The sequence below is a fragment of the Heterodontus francisci genome, chromosome 1, assembly GCF_036365525.1.
Source record: "Heterodontus francisci isolate sHetFra1 chromosome 1, sHetFra1.hap1, whole genome shotgun sequence".
NCBI classification, from domain to species: domain Eukaryota; kingdom Metazoa; phylum Chordata; class Chondrichthyes; order Heterodontiformes; family Heterodontidae; genus Heterodontus; species Heterodontus francisci.
Window position 1 is genome coordinate 126,853,458 of NC_090371.1, and position 16,668 is coordinate 126,870,125.

At 40.0% G+C, this 16,668-nt stretch overlaps 4 protein-coding genes across 19 annotated transcripts in view; 2 read left to right on the plus strand and 2 right to left on the minus strand.

The window, feature by feature from the left end:
• fryl (furry homolog, like) overlaps positions 1 to 2,497 on the plus strand; it is a 655,772-nt gene extending 653,275 nt beyond the window's left edge. For all 12 annotated transcript variants that reach the window (XM_068035582.1, XM_068035639.1, XM_068035630.1 and 9 more), the window contains one exon: positions 542 to 2,497. In XM_068035582.1, coding sequence (XP_067891683.1) covers positions 542 to 800 — 259 coding nt within the window. In that variant the 3' untranslated portion in view covers positions 801 to 2,497. The remainder of the gene's footprint in view (positions 1 to 541) is intronic.
• On the minus strand, positions 764 to 7,339 carry zar1 (zygote arrest 1). Of its 4 annotated transcripts, none has more exons than XM_068035674.1 (4): positions 6,521 to 7,339; positions 5,330 to 5,422; positions 5,181 to 5,255; positions 764 to 1,300 (listed from the first exon to the last, which is right to left on the minus strand). In XM_068035674.1, exons 1-4 carry the CDS (start codon positions 7,262 to 7,264, stop codon positions 1,214 to 1,216), a joined length of 999 nt encoding a protein of 332 aa, XP_067891775.1. In that variant the 5' UTR covers positions 7,265 to 7,339; the 3' UTR covers positions 764 to 1,213. The 4 variants fall into 4 exon arrangements, with proteins under 4 accessions (XP_067891775.1, XP_067891794.1, XP_067891785.1 ...); XM_068035668.1 differs by lacking the exon at positions 764 to 1,300 and adding an exon at positions 4,765 to 5,087; XM_068035693.1 differs by lacking the exon at positions 5,181 to 5,255.
• Positions 7,340 to 7,919: 580 nt separating this feature from the next.
• slc10a4 (solute carrier family 10 member 4) lies at positions 7,920 to 16,654 on the minus strand. The gene is given in 2 exon segments (XM_068028688.1): positions 7,920 to 8,283; positions 16,298 to 16,654. Coding segments are annotated over 2 exon segments (717 nt in total). The 3' UTR covers positions 7,920 to 7,923.
• LOC137372177 (peptidoglycan recognition protein 1-like) overlaps positions 13,670 to 16,668 on the plus strand; it is a 31,724-nt gene continuing 28,725 nt past the window's right edge. The window contains exons 1-2 of one of the 2 annotated variants that reach the window (XM_068035741.1): positions 13,671 to 13,778; positions 15,485 to 15,615. The gene's annotated coding sequence lies outside the window, so the exon portion shown is untranslated. Of the gene's footprint in view, positions 13,779 to 15,484; positions 15,616 to 16,668 lie in introns of both variants that reach the window. The other variant, XM_068035731.1, reaches the window with a different exon arrangement.

Below are 16,668 nucleotides of genomic sequence, written 5' to 3' on the forward strand. Positions count from 1 at the left end.
GCCTTGATTTTTAAAATTCTCTCATTGTTTTCAAATCTCTTTGTGGTCTCACCCCTTCCTTTCATTAATCTCCTTTGTCCCTGCAATCCTCTAATCCTGGCCTCTTGAGCATCCCCAATTTTAATTGCTCTGCCATTGGTGGCTATGCCTTCAGCTGCAAGCCCCTAAACTCTAGAATTTCCTCCCTCAACCTCTCTTGCCCACTATACGATGGTCCTTGAACCCTACCTCTTTGACCAAGCATTTGGTCATCTTCCCTCAGATCATCTGATGTGGCTCAGTGTCACATCTTGTTTGCTAATACTGTTATCTTCCCAATTATAATTTGATATGAAAAATTTGTTTGTTCAAAACGTCATAAGTGTCCAGTTTGGATCCCTTTTAATTCCTACTATGTTCAAGAATTAGCAGGTTTGTAATTTATGGAAAGGAAAATATTGGAAATGTTGATTTTAGATGTAGTTTTATTATAAATTGCATAAGCTTGGATGCTGCCTTTGTAAGTGAATACTTATATGCTTCTCCATATTTTTATCCACAGATCTGTATGGCCCAATGACATCTTTGGAAATTGTGATGACGATCCAATACAAACCCTCCTGCACATTTATTTCCGCCATCAAACATTGGGCCAAACCGGCAGCTTTGCTGTGGTGGGCTCTAACCAGGACTTATCCAAAGTCTGCTCCAAGCTGATGGAGCTGAATCTGCAGATTCGTGAGTCTCTCCGAACAGTCCAGTCATACCAGCTTCTGGCAAAGGCAATGCCTACAGCAGATGTTTTAAGTACTGGATTTTAAGATAGCCCACTGACTCAAAATATTCATCCATTTCAGTGTTGATAAGGTGCATCATGTATATATTAATTACATCCCTCGCATTGGCTTCAATTTGTTTTTATTTGAACACTCTCCAGATTGCCTCTATTTATAGAAATATACTCATATGAAGAAACCAGATGTTAAACAGGAACATAAATTAAAACAGAGTGGGTAATAGCTGTATGGAACTAATCAACAGCGAATCACTTAATGTGCACAAAACATTTAGGATTGACTGTGCAACCATTTATTGGTTCATTGCACTAGTACTGTCAGTTATACAGCACGGAAGGAAGACAAGGCATTATTCTTCATTTTCTGAAGACAAGCCAGCTCCCTTGTAATAATGTATAGTAGTGACATTCAGGCTCTTTGCAGCAGGTGGAATGATGCTAAAATCCTCTGGGAAATGGCTTTAAGCTGAATAACCTGCAAGGCTTCAAGGCAAACAAGAATATTTCAGCTTCGTTTTCTAGTGTCTGTGGACAAATAAAGAAAGGTTAAACTCCTGCATAGACGGACAGACCACTTTCTACGTGGTAAAAGAATTATATGTAAGAGGTTAATACTTGATTTATGACAAATTGACTACGGGCTTTAGAATATAAAAATGTTAATAGTTCAAAAGGTCTCAAAGCATGCCTGAAAGCAGTTTGAGGAAATTTATTTTGTATTAGAACTAATAATCCATGGTATGCTGTAGAAAGTCTTATACAAAGTTAGGATACTTGATAAGTAATTTTCAACTGAGTTTTACTCAGTACTGTAAAACTAATTCTACATCTGTTACTTTTGTTTACTGTTCAGTGGACATTAAAAATACCAATGGTATTCAACCAAAAATATGCCATTAGGGACTTAAAACTGAGTGGCAAGAGAAATAAAAAGTGCTTCATCCTAGCAATTTATTAGGAAAACTCATCTAACTTATTTTACTCTGTAAATATTTTAGACCTGTATAGTGTAAAATCAGTATTGTTTTTTTCTTGTACATTTGTGCATTACACTGTTATGAGAATAGGTGTATAAAACTAATGCAAAACAAAAAAAAAAACTAAAGTACTGGTAATGAGTCTTTATCTGCTGTCTCTGCAGTCTGTGAATTTACAGATAATTCTGAAAGCAGATATTGGTCTGTTTCCCATGGACTTTGGGACCATCTTTTGCTGCATTTTTGGGAAAAGAAAGTCAAAGACTGAATACACAACCTTTGTCATACTCAAAGGACTGAAATGCTTGAGATTTCATTCACAGCAGTGGCTTTCTGTGGGAAGAGAAATTGAATGTAAAAATCACCCATTGATGGTGTATCTGCCTCTTTGCTGGGAATGACCCTGCTTATGATATGCATCTATCCTATCCACTGTGATTTTTATTGGGCTCTATACCATGGAGCGTAGAATGTACTGTTCAATTATTAGCATTTGCCTTTTGCAAAAGTGAACTACAGAGCAGGAATAATTGTGATGAATTGTATGAGTTTAAGGCACTGTGCATGCTATCAGACTGCAACAGTAGTTAATATAATAAGGCTCTGTAACCAGTCATAGCAAATTAACAAATCACTGTAATCATTCTTCAACAATGATAAATTATTTTGTTGGCAGTTTGGTACTATGGCTGTTAATATTTAATTGACATACTTGCAGTAAATGGTGAAGTTCATTTTCTTAATGTGTTTATCAAAGTATGTGATGTTTGGAGCAAGGCAGGGAACATTGATCCACTTTAGCACACAGACTTAGCAAGCAACTCCTACTGTAGCTCTGGTTAGTGGTATAACTCCTTTTTCATCTCCCCTTGTGAATGTTAGATCAGGTGATCTGAACAAGAAGAACTGTCAGAATATTTGTACCTTAATTCATTTTGTTAACTCCAACATTTCTGCCATTCACATCCATTATTCCAACCATTGAGTAAAGAAGTTTTTTTTCTGCCTTTCCCTAAAATGCAATTTAAAGTCCAAGTAAGGGGATGTTTATTTTGCCCCCATCTTTACTTTTGCTTTATCCTGACAACTTGACTGAAGTGAGCTAATTAGCTATTGAGATGCACTATATTATATTTTAAAGATACACAAACTGGTGTGACACTCCAACATCGTTACTAACCCCACCTACAAATCTTGATTTCACTTCTGGGTGGTCCTAAACAAATCAACTTAATTAATTGCCCTATTAATCTGAACTATGTTGTGATCTGTATTTTACAGGTGGTGACATTCTCTCCTCTCTATCCTTAAACCATCACTTTCTCCCACTTCAGTTTGCCTGAAGTTCTAGACTGGAGCTGATTAAATAGATTCTATTTAAACAGGGTGTTATTTAACTTGCACTACATTCATTGGTTTAAGATACCCTATTATACAATATTCATCCCAAGTCAGCCAATTTAGTGCTGAATTGTCAAATATCAGCAATTTTCTGGCAACACAAAAATCCACTCAGACCATACTGTGAGCAGCAGGGAAGTTATAGCCTGGCAGCTAAAGTAGGGTTGTGGAAGTGGGGAAGAACTAGTTCTTAATAATTTAGCATTATGCCTTTTTTTTTTTAAAAAAAGTAGCTGCCTCATTTTGCAAAACAGTTTGAATGCAAGATCTGGAAGTGAAGAGTGAGTTTATTTAGTTCTTATTGCTAGAAGAAATTTTATTTACACTTACAATCTTAACAAAAATGTTGTTGGAAGAGTTGCTAGATAATGTAGTGTTCTCATTAGAACTCGCAGTTAAACATGGCATTCATTGCCTTATGGCAAGCCAGGCACTACCAAGAGGGCAAGGATAGCATTAAGTTAATTTCCAGCCAACAAGGAATATATAATGTTTCCTTTTCATGACCTAACCCTCTTTCCCTTTCCACAACTTGAATCCTGCCCCTTTTAATCCTCAGTTTTAATATTGCCATGTCAGAAGATAACTAATGGGGGGAGATTTTTGCACAAGTAAATGGATCTACAATAAAAGGTTACATTAGGAAGATAAGCTCAGATCAGGCTACAGTTCATTTATAAGTTGCCAATTCTTAAGTACTAAATTAGCTTGTAATTTCCTTAACTCTAGGTGTTGTATCAAAAAGGAAATTCTAGACTAGTAACTTGGGCCACATGTATGAGATTTGAATACAATTAAAGCAAGATGACCAATAGGAAAATTGTTACCTTGCTTTAAATCCTATTGAACAGAATGCTGGTGACATCCAGGTCATGCATTTCAGTAATTCTGCATTCATAATAGTGGCTTTGTACAATGAAGCCAAAATTTAGTCAATTAAACAAATTTTGTCATATACCCTGCACTTGAGCCATAGCTACGTACAACCCTATGCATTGTGGGTCACTCAAAGCTAGATAGCGGGAAGTGAAGGAAGTGGTTTACCAAGCACACAGCAGCTACAACTGCAAGTCTGTCAGTGCTGGCAAATATGGAAGGAAGGGGTTATTAATTTTATTTTCCAATCTTGAGAAAAATTGAACACCACAAGATTTAATATTTTACTGCTACCTAATTTAGTGATCTCCAGTTGGCGTCTTGACTATTGTGAAAATAAAGTTGAGCAAGGACTCACCTTTCCCCTTGCAACTTAAGCCAATTGTTGTCCCTCAAATCAACTTTTGAAGACATCACTTCAGTGTCCACCACCCCAGGGTTAAAAACTTAACATTCCCTTTAACCAGATACCCAGCAACTAAGAGGAATCCCCCTGTAGGATTCGACTGTTCGGACGCTAGAAGGAAAAAAAAAAAGTTCCTAGGTGCCTGAGCCTGTTAAGAGTTACTAATGATTGTAGTTCAACTATGGAGAACCGATGGGACAATGAGTATTCAAGGTAGTGGACAATGAATTCAAAATCTTAAGTACTTAACGGAAACGTTCTAGTTGCCGTTATTACTGAACCCAGAGCTGTGACAAGAATTCATTGGAGAGGATTTGAATCTTCAGACACTGCAAATACAGGTAATGCCCGATTTCAAGTGACGGCAAGAGAAAGCTAACGTGCTTTTTACACACTTTATTTTCCTCAGCTTTATTCGATCATTTAAGGAAACCAAAATGAAACAATAAAGTAGCTTCCTGTGTTCCATTAACTTGAGTCTTAACAGGAATCAATGCTACTATCGAAATCAAATGATGTATTTGAAGCTGAAAGTGCTGTCACAGGAGAGCCGTTTGCCTTTGCATCTCCCACACAGATCCTGGCGATGTGGTCTCTTTGGGTCAACGTGGCGCATTTTGACGGGACATATGCATCTGGTCTGTTTGCAGGTCTGATGGGCAGGAAAAAACAAGGCTCACTGTACGGATGTTGGATACTCCTCAGTAAACGTCTACACAGGCTGTGTGCTTCCTGTGTTACTTACTTGACAGGTGATGTCCTCGACACGATAAGGGTTGTAGGCCTTCTCGCAGGTTCTGCAAAACTGCTTAAAGTAGACCTGTCGGACGAGGAGATTCGTGATGCGGACGATTCTCAAGAGATTACATATAAAATTATTAATTTTACACTTGCCTTATTAGTGCCTTGTACACACCAAACGTAAGCACTCTCCCAGCGAGCGTTACAGTCTCTGCAATGGAAGAATCCGTATTTCTGCTCTAGAAACTAAAGTGTAAAAACATTTAGGACGGTCAGCAATCCAAACACCAGGTATAAGACTGCAAGGTGGTTTACCCGATCGAAGTGATACAGCACACAAAACCCGAACAATGTTTCCAATTTAAGATTTTCCCCAAATGCATTTTCAATCAGCGTTATGAATCAGAATGGAGCGGCAATGCATCCAGGTTTGCATTAAAAAGTTTAAGAATTTTAGTGGAAGGTGGTGGATTACTTTCATTGCGGCCGATGAAGCGGACTCCTTCAATGATGGTAGATGTCGTTAGTCGGAACTAACAACTTTTATGCCATTTAAGTATTCCTGGTGCTACCTGTGTCAAAGGGGTTAAATTCGGGACCCCTCCCCATCTCCGACCCAAGTTATGGCGGAATGTTCCAGGTTTTCCCCAGCTGTTTAGTGGCAAAGGGGCGGCGGGGGGTAGAGACTGTCGGATTAAGGTTGCTCAAAGGTAACACTCGTGTTAGATGACAGCGGGTGGCCGGCCAGCCTTATTATCGGAACTACAACCTTCTAAAAAAGGGTTGTAAACGCTAACGTGACTCTAGCCGGTTAGCCAAATAGCAGAAACTTTAGAATGTTTAATGTTACTGGCGAAGCTACAGCTCTTACTAATTTGCACTTTTCGGACAATGAAGTGGGCGAATTCATGCAGGAGACGGTGTTATCTAACTGATTTCTCATTTTTTGCTTTGGCGATTATAGTACTGTTATCGTGTGTCAGATATCCCACTTCAGTGACTTACAATTAACAAGAGGATTTAACATACCTTTTACCAAAAGACAGGATAATTATTAGTGTCCTCACATCTCCATGTGGCTTGGTGTTTAACACCTTGGAACCTTTTATTATCTTAAAGGCGCCATATTAAAGTTGGTGTCGGAACAGCTATAAAAAAGTCGGCGAATTTAATAGGAAAGCCATTGTGCTACATCAAACTTCACTGGGGTACATTAGTAACTGTCCCGTGTTTTTAAAAAAACACTTAATATCCTTTAGCAGTTTAGACGGCACAAATGAATGTTACTGTAATTTCGCATTCGAATACGAGAGGGGGATTCAGACTTCGGGGAAAAATTTTTACCTGAAATCTTAAGCGTTTCTCGCTTTTGGCTGCGTTGGTGACAGTGTTTTCAGTATCTTGATCGATCTTGTCTTTCGTTGTATCTTCAGGCTGTTCGGTAGTTATCCCACCTGAACTATCCACGGTCTTAGTTCCTTTCCCCTCAGATTCCTCAACTTGCTCAGTTGCCGATTCCTCCTTTATAACTTTCTCCTCTTTTACCACTTCAGTTTCGTTCTTTTCTTTCTGCTGAGGTTTCTCCTGCTCTTCGGAATCTTGTTTTCCAGCATCCCGCGCTCCTTTATAGAGGAAAGTATTTAGATTGGGTGATATGATAGGAGAGTAGATGGCCATAGTCCTTCGGAACCGAACATTCTTGGGCATACTAGCCGGACTCCCTTGGACTTGATTCTGTGAAGCTCGGCGTTTGAATGCTCCCCTCCGCCTCACAGTCATCATCATCAGTGTCCTGGGACCCAAAGAACATTGCACAGACGCATCGATTTTGGGGTTAACCTGGACTCCAACATCTTTCGTGTTTGCTTTTCTCACTCTTGGGGTTAGGTTTGGGTTCACCTGGGATAATATCGCTTTGAGCTGAGCTCGTTGATAGTTGTCAAAATATTCGCCAGGATCACCATAGTTGCTCAAGTAATTCCTCTGTCTCCAACTAGAACCTTTTGGTCGGTTACTTATATATTGATAAGAGTAAGGATTATAGGGTGAGTAAATGTAATCAAACGCATCTTCACCTAAGGTAGCCATAGTCTCAGGCTAAGGTGTTATACCCGTTGCTTTGTTTAAATAGTCCACCCAACTAGTCAATTGCAAAGTCCCACTGGTTAAATCTATTAAATCAATTCATTTAACAAGCTCCACTCACAGCTTTTGGACGATTTTATTGGCAGTGCGCGAACAAAACATTGCAATTAGAATAAAAACTGCTCTACAAGATACAGTATAACTTCTTGTGGCTCAGAAAATTCTAGAGAAAATTGTATTTAGAAATAGTGTATACAAACTTGGATTATGTTTCCGTGAAGTTATTCATGAAACACCAACAGGTTTTAGGTTACAAGATAGAATATATTGATACTGTGTCCTGGAGGATCACTATTCTTGACATGTTAAAAATGATCATAATTTATACTGCGCCCAACGGATTACAAAATAGTTGACATTTTTACTCAGACTACTCATTAAATCTCTTTCATTAATTTTGAAATTCATCAATTATATTCATTCCCCAAAACACGAAAACTGGATTGGGCAGAACATTTAAAATTGCATGACTAACGATCAATTACCCTATTAAAGGGTTTAGTGGACAACAGCTGTTGGTCATGAACTTCTGTTAGCTCATTACAGTTCATATTTTATTGCAGCCTTGTTTTGTATTTGCATATCGCTAGTAGTGGGTTCTATCATAATGACGTGTTATCCATCTCTTCCTCCTTGAGTTTCTTGTATGAAATATTCATGTCATCATCCTGGTCTGCTGGTTCCTTGCGTGATGCATCTCTTCTGTATATTTTACATCCCAAAACAAAAAGGGCAGCTTCTGTAGCTTGGAATAAAGCCTCCAAGGAAACTGTCCTTTTGCAGTTAGGAGGCAGTTTGAAGAGAGCGCCTAGACCATAACCAGCAACATATCCAGCGAGCGACATCAGCAGAGCCACAATGTTCACGGAAGCTGGGATAGTGACTAGAAGATCAGGTCCCAGTAAGGTGCCAGTGAGAATGAAGAGGATTATTAGAGTGACCATCGAGGACCACAGGGAAACCTAGACAAGGATTTTTTTTTTAAATTTCACCCGGTGCACATTCTATTTCTTTTATTAGTTCAAATAGTTCACATCCTATTTTCTGAATGTGAGGTCATTCACTTTGGAGCTAAAAAGGATAGAACAGAACACTTTCTAAACAGTGAATAGCTAGAAACAGCGGCGGTCCAAAGAGACTTAGAGGTACAGGTACATAGGTCATTAAAATGTCATGAACAGATATAGAAAATAATCAAAACAGTAAATGGAATGCTGGCCATTTATATCTAGAGGACCAGAATGGACGTCATGCTTCAGCTATACTAAGCTCTAGTCAGACCACACCTGGTGTACTGTCTATAATTCTGGGCACCAAACTTTAGGAAGGATATATTAGCCTTGGAAGGAGTGCAGTGTAGATTTATTAGAATGATGCTACCTGGTCTCCAAGGGTTAAATTATGAGGAGAGATTATGCAAACTGGTATTGTATTCTCTGGAATTTATAACATTTAGCGATATTTGATTGAAGTTTCCGAGATAGTAAGGAGAACAGTTTAGTTTAGAGATACAGCACTGAAACAGGCCCTTCGGCCCACCGAGTCTGTGCCGACCATCAACCACCCACTTATACTAATCCTACACTACTACCACATCCCCATCTGTCCCTATATATTTCCCTACCACCTACCTATACTAGGGGCAATTTATAATGGCCAATTAACCTATCAACCTGTAAGTCTTTGGCATGTGGGAGGAAACCCACGCAGACACAGGGAGAACTTGCAAACTCCGCACAGGCAGTACCCAGAATCGAACCCGGGTCCCTGGAGCTGTGAGGCTGCAGTGCTAACCACTGCGCCACTGTGCCGCCCAGATAGAGAGAAACTATTTCTGCTGGTTGGGGAGGCTAGAACTCGAGGGCATAGCCTAAAAATTAGAGGCAGACCTTTCAGAGTGAAATTGGGAAACACATCGACACAAAAAGGGTGGTAGAAGTTTGAAATAAAACCAAGAAATGCTGGAAATACTCAGCAGGTCTGGCAGCATCTGTGGAGAGAGAAGCAGAGTTAATGTTTCAGGTCAGTGACCCTTCATCAGAATTTTGAAGTTTGAAACTCTCTTCCACAAATGGCAATTGGTGTTAGATCAATCATTCATTTTAAATCTGAGATTGATAGATTTTTGTTAACCAAAGGTATGAAGGGAAACGGGCAAAGGGAGTGGGGGAAGGGAGAGGTGGAGTTAGGTCACAGATTGGCCATGATCTCACTGAATGGTGGAACAGGCTCAAGGGGCTGAATGGCCTATTCCTGTTCCTTTGTTCCTAAAAATACAAAGTTGTGTATATTTGGACTCAATGTAATTTTGGCACAGATGCTCCAATAGAAGGTTGTATGAGGCAGCAGTCATTAACTGCACACTCAATTTGGTTGAAAATAATAATATGGTTGGGAGCGTTCCTTATCAGCTGTGCCCCCAGAACTTACTAGAAATGTCAGCTCTAAGAAGCTTTTGGGATAATGAATGCAGAGTTACATAGGGTAACTCACTGAATATCACACAAGAAATAGAACATATCGGCACATCAGGATAGGGCTTCAACTGACGGTTCAGAAAATTATACATTATGTTTAAAAATGCAAAAGCTAGAAATATGAGCAAGGATACACATTTGAAACAGTAACCTCAGAGGTGAAATAAATTATACCATTTAAGTGGAAAGTCATAACATTAAACTAGTCTGACAGGATAAAGCTAACATCTGTGATGACCGAAAACTTATCAGGTCAGAATAAGGTGGAAAACAGTCAATCCTATAAAGTCATAAAGATATGTGAAAAGATAGAGTTCATTTTAATGGAGGGTTTCAACCAATCAAATAAAACATATTTCAAAATCTAAGGTAGTGGACATAATACAGGTCTGATTCAAGTGAAGTCACAAGAGGCAATGCATATCTTGACTTGGTAATGGTGGGTGATCCAGGTAATACATTTTGCAGGCAAGGGAAGTCACTAATGAATGATACCAATCGCATAATAATAAAGTTCATTAGGATTTGGGATACATTAAAACAAAAGGCCAACAACTATGTCTACAATTTTAAATAATCCAACTTCAAATGAATCAGTGAAGTATTTAAACAAATCAAGGAGATTGTTTAACAACTGCTCTGCTGAAGATAGGTCAGAAATTAAATGGAGATGCTTTTCAGTTTGAGTGTTAAGTCAATTCACAAATGGCAATGGGGGAGGCTGGGAAATCCAACAGTTTCTCTGTGGAGCCAAGTGTAAATAGGCCATTGAATGGGGAAGGAGGCAGTCCTGTGGAGGGGAGAAATGGAGGAAACTGGCAGTGGATGGAAGATTTTTGTGGGGCCAGGAGGAGTATTTGTAGTACTTAAAAATTGCATGAGGCATCACTTACCTGTTTCCCAGCCCACTCCAAAATTGCAGTGATCCAGAGAATGCCTATCTTGTCCTAAAATTATCTTAACTTTACAGCCCTAACTTCATGATCATGACAAAATGAGACTGTTTCTTATGAAGTTAAAACCCTGCATACATCTCACAACATAACCCTTACACTGGAACATTTGAAGTTACAATTTGTTTAAACTGTATGGAAAATGCAATATAGTCAACTATGAAACCTCAGTCATACAATGATTTATACATATTCACAGCTACATAAAGTAGTGGAAAAGGAAATTGATCTCTATTTATAATTGTCAATTTACATAAGAACATAAGAAATAGAACAGGAGTAGGCTGTTTGGCCCTTCAAGCCTGCAATGCTATTCAATAAGATCATGGCTGATCTACATCAAATCTACATTCATGCATTATCTCCATATCTCTTAATTCCTTTAGTATTCAAAAATCTATCATGTCTGTCTTGAATACTTTCAATGACTGAGCATCCAGAGCACTTTGGGTAGATTCATTACCCTTTGAGTGAAGAAATTTCTCCTCATCTCAGTCCTAAATGGCTGACCCCTTATCTGAGCTGTGATCCTAGCTCTAGCCTCTCCAACCAGGGGAAGTATCTTCCCAGCATTTACCCTATTAGGCTCCTTAAGCATTTTATGTGTTTCAATTAGATCTCCTTTCATTCTTCTAAGTTCTAGATATCATAGGCCTAGTCTATTCAATCTCTTATTTATTTATATTTAGAGATACAACACTGAAACAGGTCCTTCGGCCCACCAAGTCTGTGCCGACCAACATATACTAACCCTACAGTAATCCCATATTCCCTATCACCTCCCTACACTAGGGGCAATTTACAACGGCCAATTTACCTATCACCTGCAAGTCTTTGGATGTGGGAGGAAACCAGAGCACCCGGCGAAAACCCACGCAGACACAGGGAGAACTTGCAAACTCCGCACAGGCAGTACCCAGAATCGAACCCGGTTCCCTGGAGCTGTGAGGCTGCGGTGCTAACCATTGCGCCACTGTGCCACCATCCCAGGACATCCCAGGAATCTGTCTAATGAACCTTCATTTCACTCCCTCTAAGGCAAGATGATCCTTCCTAACGTAAGGAGACCAAAACTGTACACAGTACCCAGGTATGGTCTCACCAAACCCCTATTGTAGCCTTCTTTACGCTTATACTCTAATCCCGCTATAATAATAACATACCATTTGAATCTGGAATAAAAACAAGAAATGTTGGAAATACTCAGCAGGTCTGGCAGCATCTGTGGAGAGAGAAACAGAGTTAATGCTTCAGATCAGCGACCTTTCATCAGAAATGGCAAAGGTTAGAAATGTAATAGGTGTTAAGCAAATAAAGTGGGGGGTGAGGCAAGAGATAACAAAAGGGAAGGTGTTGATAGGACAAGGTCACAGAGAATAACTGACCAGAAGGTCACAGAGCAAAGGAAAATGGTATGTTCATGGTGTGGTGAAAGGCAAAGTGTTAGTGCAGGGAGGGTGTCAATTGATAGAAAAATGAACAGCCTGGCCCAAAGCACAAACATGAAAAAAAAAACAGCGGGCAGGCACATGTTTAAAAAAAAGAATAATGAAACAAACTAGAATAAAATAAAAAGAAAAAGGAAAAAAATAACTGAAATTTAAAAGGGGGTGGGGGGGCTGTCATGCACTGAAATTATTGAACTCAATGTTCAGTCTGGCAGGCTGTAGTGTGCCTAATCAATAAATGAGATGCTGTTCCTCGAGCTTGCGTTAATGTTCACTGGAACACTGCAGCAATCCCAGGACAGAGATGTGGGCATGAGAGCAGGGGGGAAGTGTTGAAATGACAAGCAACCGGAAGCTCGGAGTCATGCTTTCAGACTGAGCAGAGATATTCTGCAAAGTGGTCACCCAGTCTGCGTTTGGTCTCCCTAATGTAGAGGAGACCATATTGTGAGCAGCGAATACAGTATACTACACTGAAAGAAGTACAAGTATATCGCTGCTTCACCTGAAAGGAGAGTTTGGGGCCTGGGATATATTGAGGAGAGAGGAGGTAAAAGTACAAGTATTACACCTCCTGTGATTGCATGGGGCGGTGCCGTGGGAAAGGGGCAGGGGGTAATGGAGGAGTGGACCAGGGTGTCGCGGAGGGAACGATCCCTTCAGAATGCTGACAGGGGAGGGGAGGGGAAGATGCGTTTTTTTCATGTTTGTGCTTTGGGCCAGGGCTGTTAATTTGTCTGTTAATTAACACCCTCTCCGCACTAACGCTTTGTCTTGCAGCACACCATTAACATACCGTTTGCCTTTGCTCCATGACCTTCTGTTGAGTTATTTTCTGTGACCCTCTGTCCTATCAACACCTTCCCTTTTGTTGTCTCTTGCACGACCTCCGCTTTATTTGCTTAAAACCTATTACATTTCTAACCTTTGCCAGTTCTGATGAAAGGTCACTTGACTGCATTAACTTTGCTTCTCCCTCCACAGATGCTGCCAGACCTGCTGAGCATTTCCAGCATTTCTTATTCTTATTTCAGATTTCCAGCATCTACAGTATTTTGCTTTTATTATACCATTTGAATCTATGCAGTTCCCTATTTCTATTGCTATGTTACAAAAAATTTGAGGATTTTAGTCCTGTGAGTCACTGTGAAGTGTTTACTTGAGCCACATTTAATTTGTGCTGTTCAATGTTTTTAAAGTAGGGTATGCTATTTATACTCACTATAAACTGGTAGCAATATTCACTAGATTTTCTAATAGTGAATTAAGGCAAATCATAAATCTTTTAACATAATAATGGAAGAGGGAATAACAAAGATATCAAGCTACCAAATGGTGTAGTCAAACAGTCATTTCACAATAACATTCAGAACGGAAATCTGCAATTGAAATGTTTTAGAAAAAGCAGAAGTTCTGTTTACCATATGTGGAAGTAAGATGAAGAAATCTCCATATCAAACTTTCCCCCAAGTAAGGAATCTTTCAGTTTTAGATCGCAGTTGTAGTGCACTGACCTGAATATCTGTTTTCCTTCTAATTCCCAGTAAATTCTGGCCAGGAGAAGACTGCTTAAAGTCACGTGAGTTGTGATGCATCTTTGTTTTCTGCAATGCTTTTATATATAAAATAGTTATTAAGATAAAATAGTGTTGTGAGATCTTTAAAATCTACCTGAATCACGGAAATAGATGGTGTCTCTCTTTAAATCATATCCAAAGGACAGCACCACCAATTGCACTAGAAGGTCAGCAAATAGACAAATTGATCGTGGGTCTTGAACCCACAACTATCTGAATCAGAGACAAGAGTGTCACCAACTGACCCAAGCTGACACAGTACTGGTATTCTATCGTAGAGTCATAGAGTTATACAGCACAGAAACAGGTCCATTCGGCCCATTGTGTCCATGCTGGCCATCAAGCACCTATCTATTCTAACCCCATTTTCCAGCACTTGGCCCGTAGCCTTGTATGCTATGACATTTCAAGTGCTCATCTAAATACTTCTTAAATATTGTGAGGGTACCTGCAACTGCCACCCCTTCAGGCAGTGTGTTCCAGATTCCAACCACCTTTTGGGTGAAAAACATTTTCCTCAAATCCCCTCTAAACCTCCTGTCCCTTACCTTAAATCTATGCCCCCTGGTTATTGACACCTCCGCTAAGGGAAAAAGTTTCTTCCTATCTATGCCCCTCATAATTTTGTATACCTCAATCAGGTCCCCCCTCAGCCTTCTCTGCTCTAAGGAAAACAACCCTAGCCTATCTAGTCTCTCTTCATAGCTGAAATGCTCCAGCCCAGACAACATCCTCTGCACCCTCTCCAGTGCAATCACATCCTTTCTATAGTGTGGCGACCAGAACTGTACACAGTACTCCAGCTGTGGCCTAACTGGTATTTTATACAGCTCCATCATAATCTCCCTGCTCTTATATTCCATACCTCAGCTAATAAAGACAAGTATCCCATATGCCTTCCTAACCACCTTATCTACCTGTGCTGCTGCCTCAGTGATCTATGGACAAGTACACCAAGGTCTCTCTGACCCTTTGTACTTCCTAGGGTCCTACCATCCATTGTATATTCCCTTGCCTTGTTAGTCCTCCCAAAATGCATCACCTCACACTTGTCAGGATTAAATTCCATTTGCCACTGCTTTGCCCATCTTACCAGCCCATCTTTATCCTTTGGTATAAACTGCATTGGTCTTCTTGATCTTTCATAACAATTAGAGAAGTAATAATATTACATTTAAAACTTTGCATGCATTTAGGCTTCCACACCAAATAATTGTGATTGAAACTTTACACAGGACTTATTTGAAGAGGATTAATACAGAATTGCAGTTGCAGTCTTTGAAATAATGTAAGGTTATGTATGTTGGTGTATAATTTGGGAATTATATTCTGCAATGACTTCTGAATACACCAAAGCAGTGAAAATCACCCTTCTCTAAAATGCTGTCTCACACTACTTGGGCTTGACACAAGGTGAGTAGAACCCTAATCAGATGTGAAGACATGCTTGAAAAGGTCATTTGGATCACCTAGGCACCTTATAAACCTGGTATGGTATGTTTTTAATATTATGTCAAAACAGATGACATGGCCCACTCTTTCCTAAGTTAAGGGTTGGCTGTTGAGCAGTAAAACATCGCAGTTCCCTTCTGGCAGCAGAATGTGAGTGGCAACTGGCCAATAGTTCAAAACTGTTTTGAAGAAGGGTTCACACCCAAAACATTAACATTAACTAATTCATACATTAACTATTCTGTTCTCTTCACAGATGCCTCCTGACCTGCTGAGAGTTTCCAGCAGATCCTGATTTTTGTTTCAGATCTTAATTATCTGTCTCAACACTGTTCTCAGTGTTCAGTGCATGAGGCGATTCTGGAGCCCAACTCCTCCGACAAATCTGTAAGAGTCCAATCTATTATTTATTTTTTTTATTTAGAGATACAGCACTGAAACAGGCCCTTCGGCCCACCCAGTCTGTGCCGCCATCAACCACCCATTTATACTAATCCTACATTAATCCCATTACCCTTTCACATCCCCACCTTCCCCCTACCACCTACCTATACTAGGGGCAATTTATAATGGCCAATTTATCTATCAACCTGCAAGTCTTTGGCTGTGGGAGGAAACCGGAGCATCCGGCGGAACCCCACGCGGTCACATAAAAACGCGAGCAAACCCCCAGTAAAACAAACCACTTATTTCTTTAGTTAGCAAGCCTTTACAAAAATAAATTATGGTTTAATTGTGTTGGCTGGACGAATGGCTTAATGGGGTCTGCTGGGGTTGAGATGATACTTCAATGTGATATTAGGTCTGCTCCAAGTCAAGCCTTTAAATGATCGCAGACTGTTTTTTTAAATTATGTTTTTGTCGATATTCACATCAAATCATCTTTACTGACCTGATTGATATTTGAATTTCATACAATTTACTACAATATTTGCTTTACTCAGAAGAAGCGAAAAGTTGTCTGATTCTTGGCCTTAGCTTGCATTGGTTCAACAAACAAAAGTGAGGATGTTTTCAAACAGTCTCGACAGGTTTACACAAGGGACGGACTCTGCTTGTCCGCCCATGCCGGTCATTGTATCTTTAGGAGAATGTCTGCTGCTCAGTTGTATCTGTATCTAAGGATGGCCCCCAACCCAATCGGGATTAAAGTGCTGCAGAAGGTGAGGGTTATCGCACCGAAGGGCATGAGCTGGACGTTCAGGGCAGAGTCCCAAAAAGGTGGGGCGGGTTTCACCGGGAAAAGCTCACTAGGGGGAAGATCGCTCCAAGTCGAAGCTTCTTGGGCCCAGAGGCTGGTGACGTGCATACTTGTCTGACTGGTGAAGCCTACAGCAGTATTGTTATAGAAGTCTGTGAAATTAAAAGTATCCGAGAGATCTGATGGGACCCATGTATTATTTTCTGCTGAAGTGTAGTTCTCCATCTCGAGGAGTCAGC

Excerpts from the sequence above, each read along its gene's own strand:
- zar1 (XM_068035668.1), bottom strand. The coding sequence starts at position 7,264 with ATGGCTACCTTAGGTGAAGATGCGTTTGATTACATTTACTCACCCTAT. Across the intron at positions 5,423-6,520 it reads AGAAACGCTTAAGATTTCAG|TTTCTAGAGCAGAAATACGG; the intron begins GTAAAAATTTTT and ends TTTACACTTTAG. Across the intron at positions 5,088-5,180 it reads TCGAGGACATCACCTGTCAA|ACCTGCAAACAGACCAGATG; the intron begins GTAAGTAACACA and ends CCTGCCCATCAG.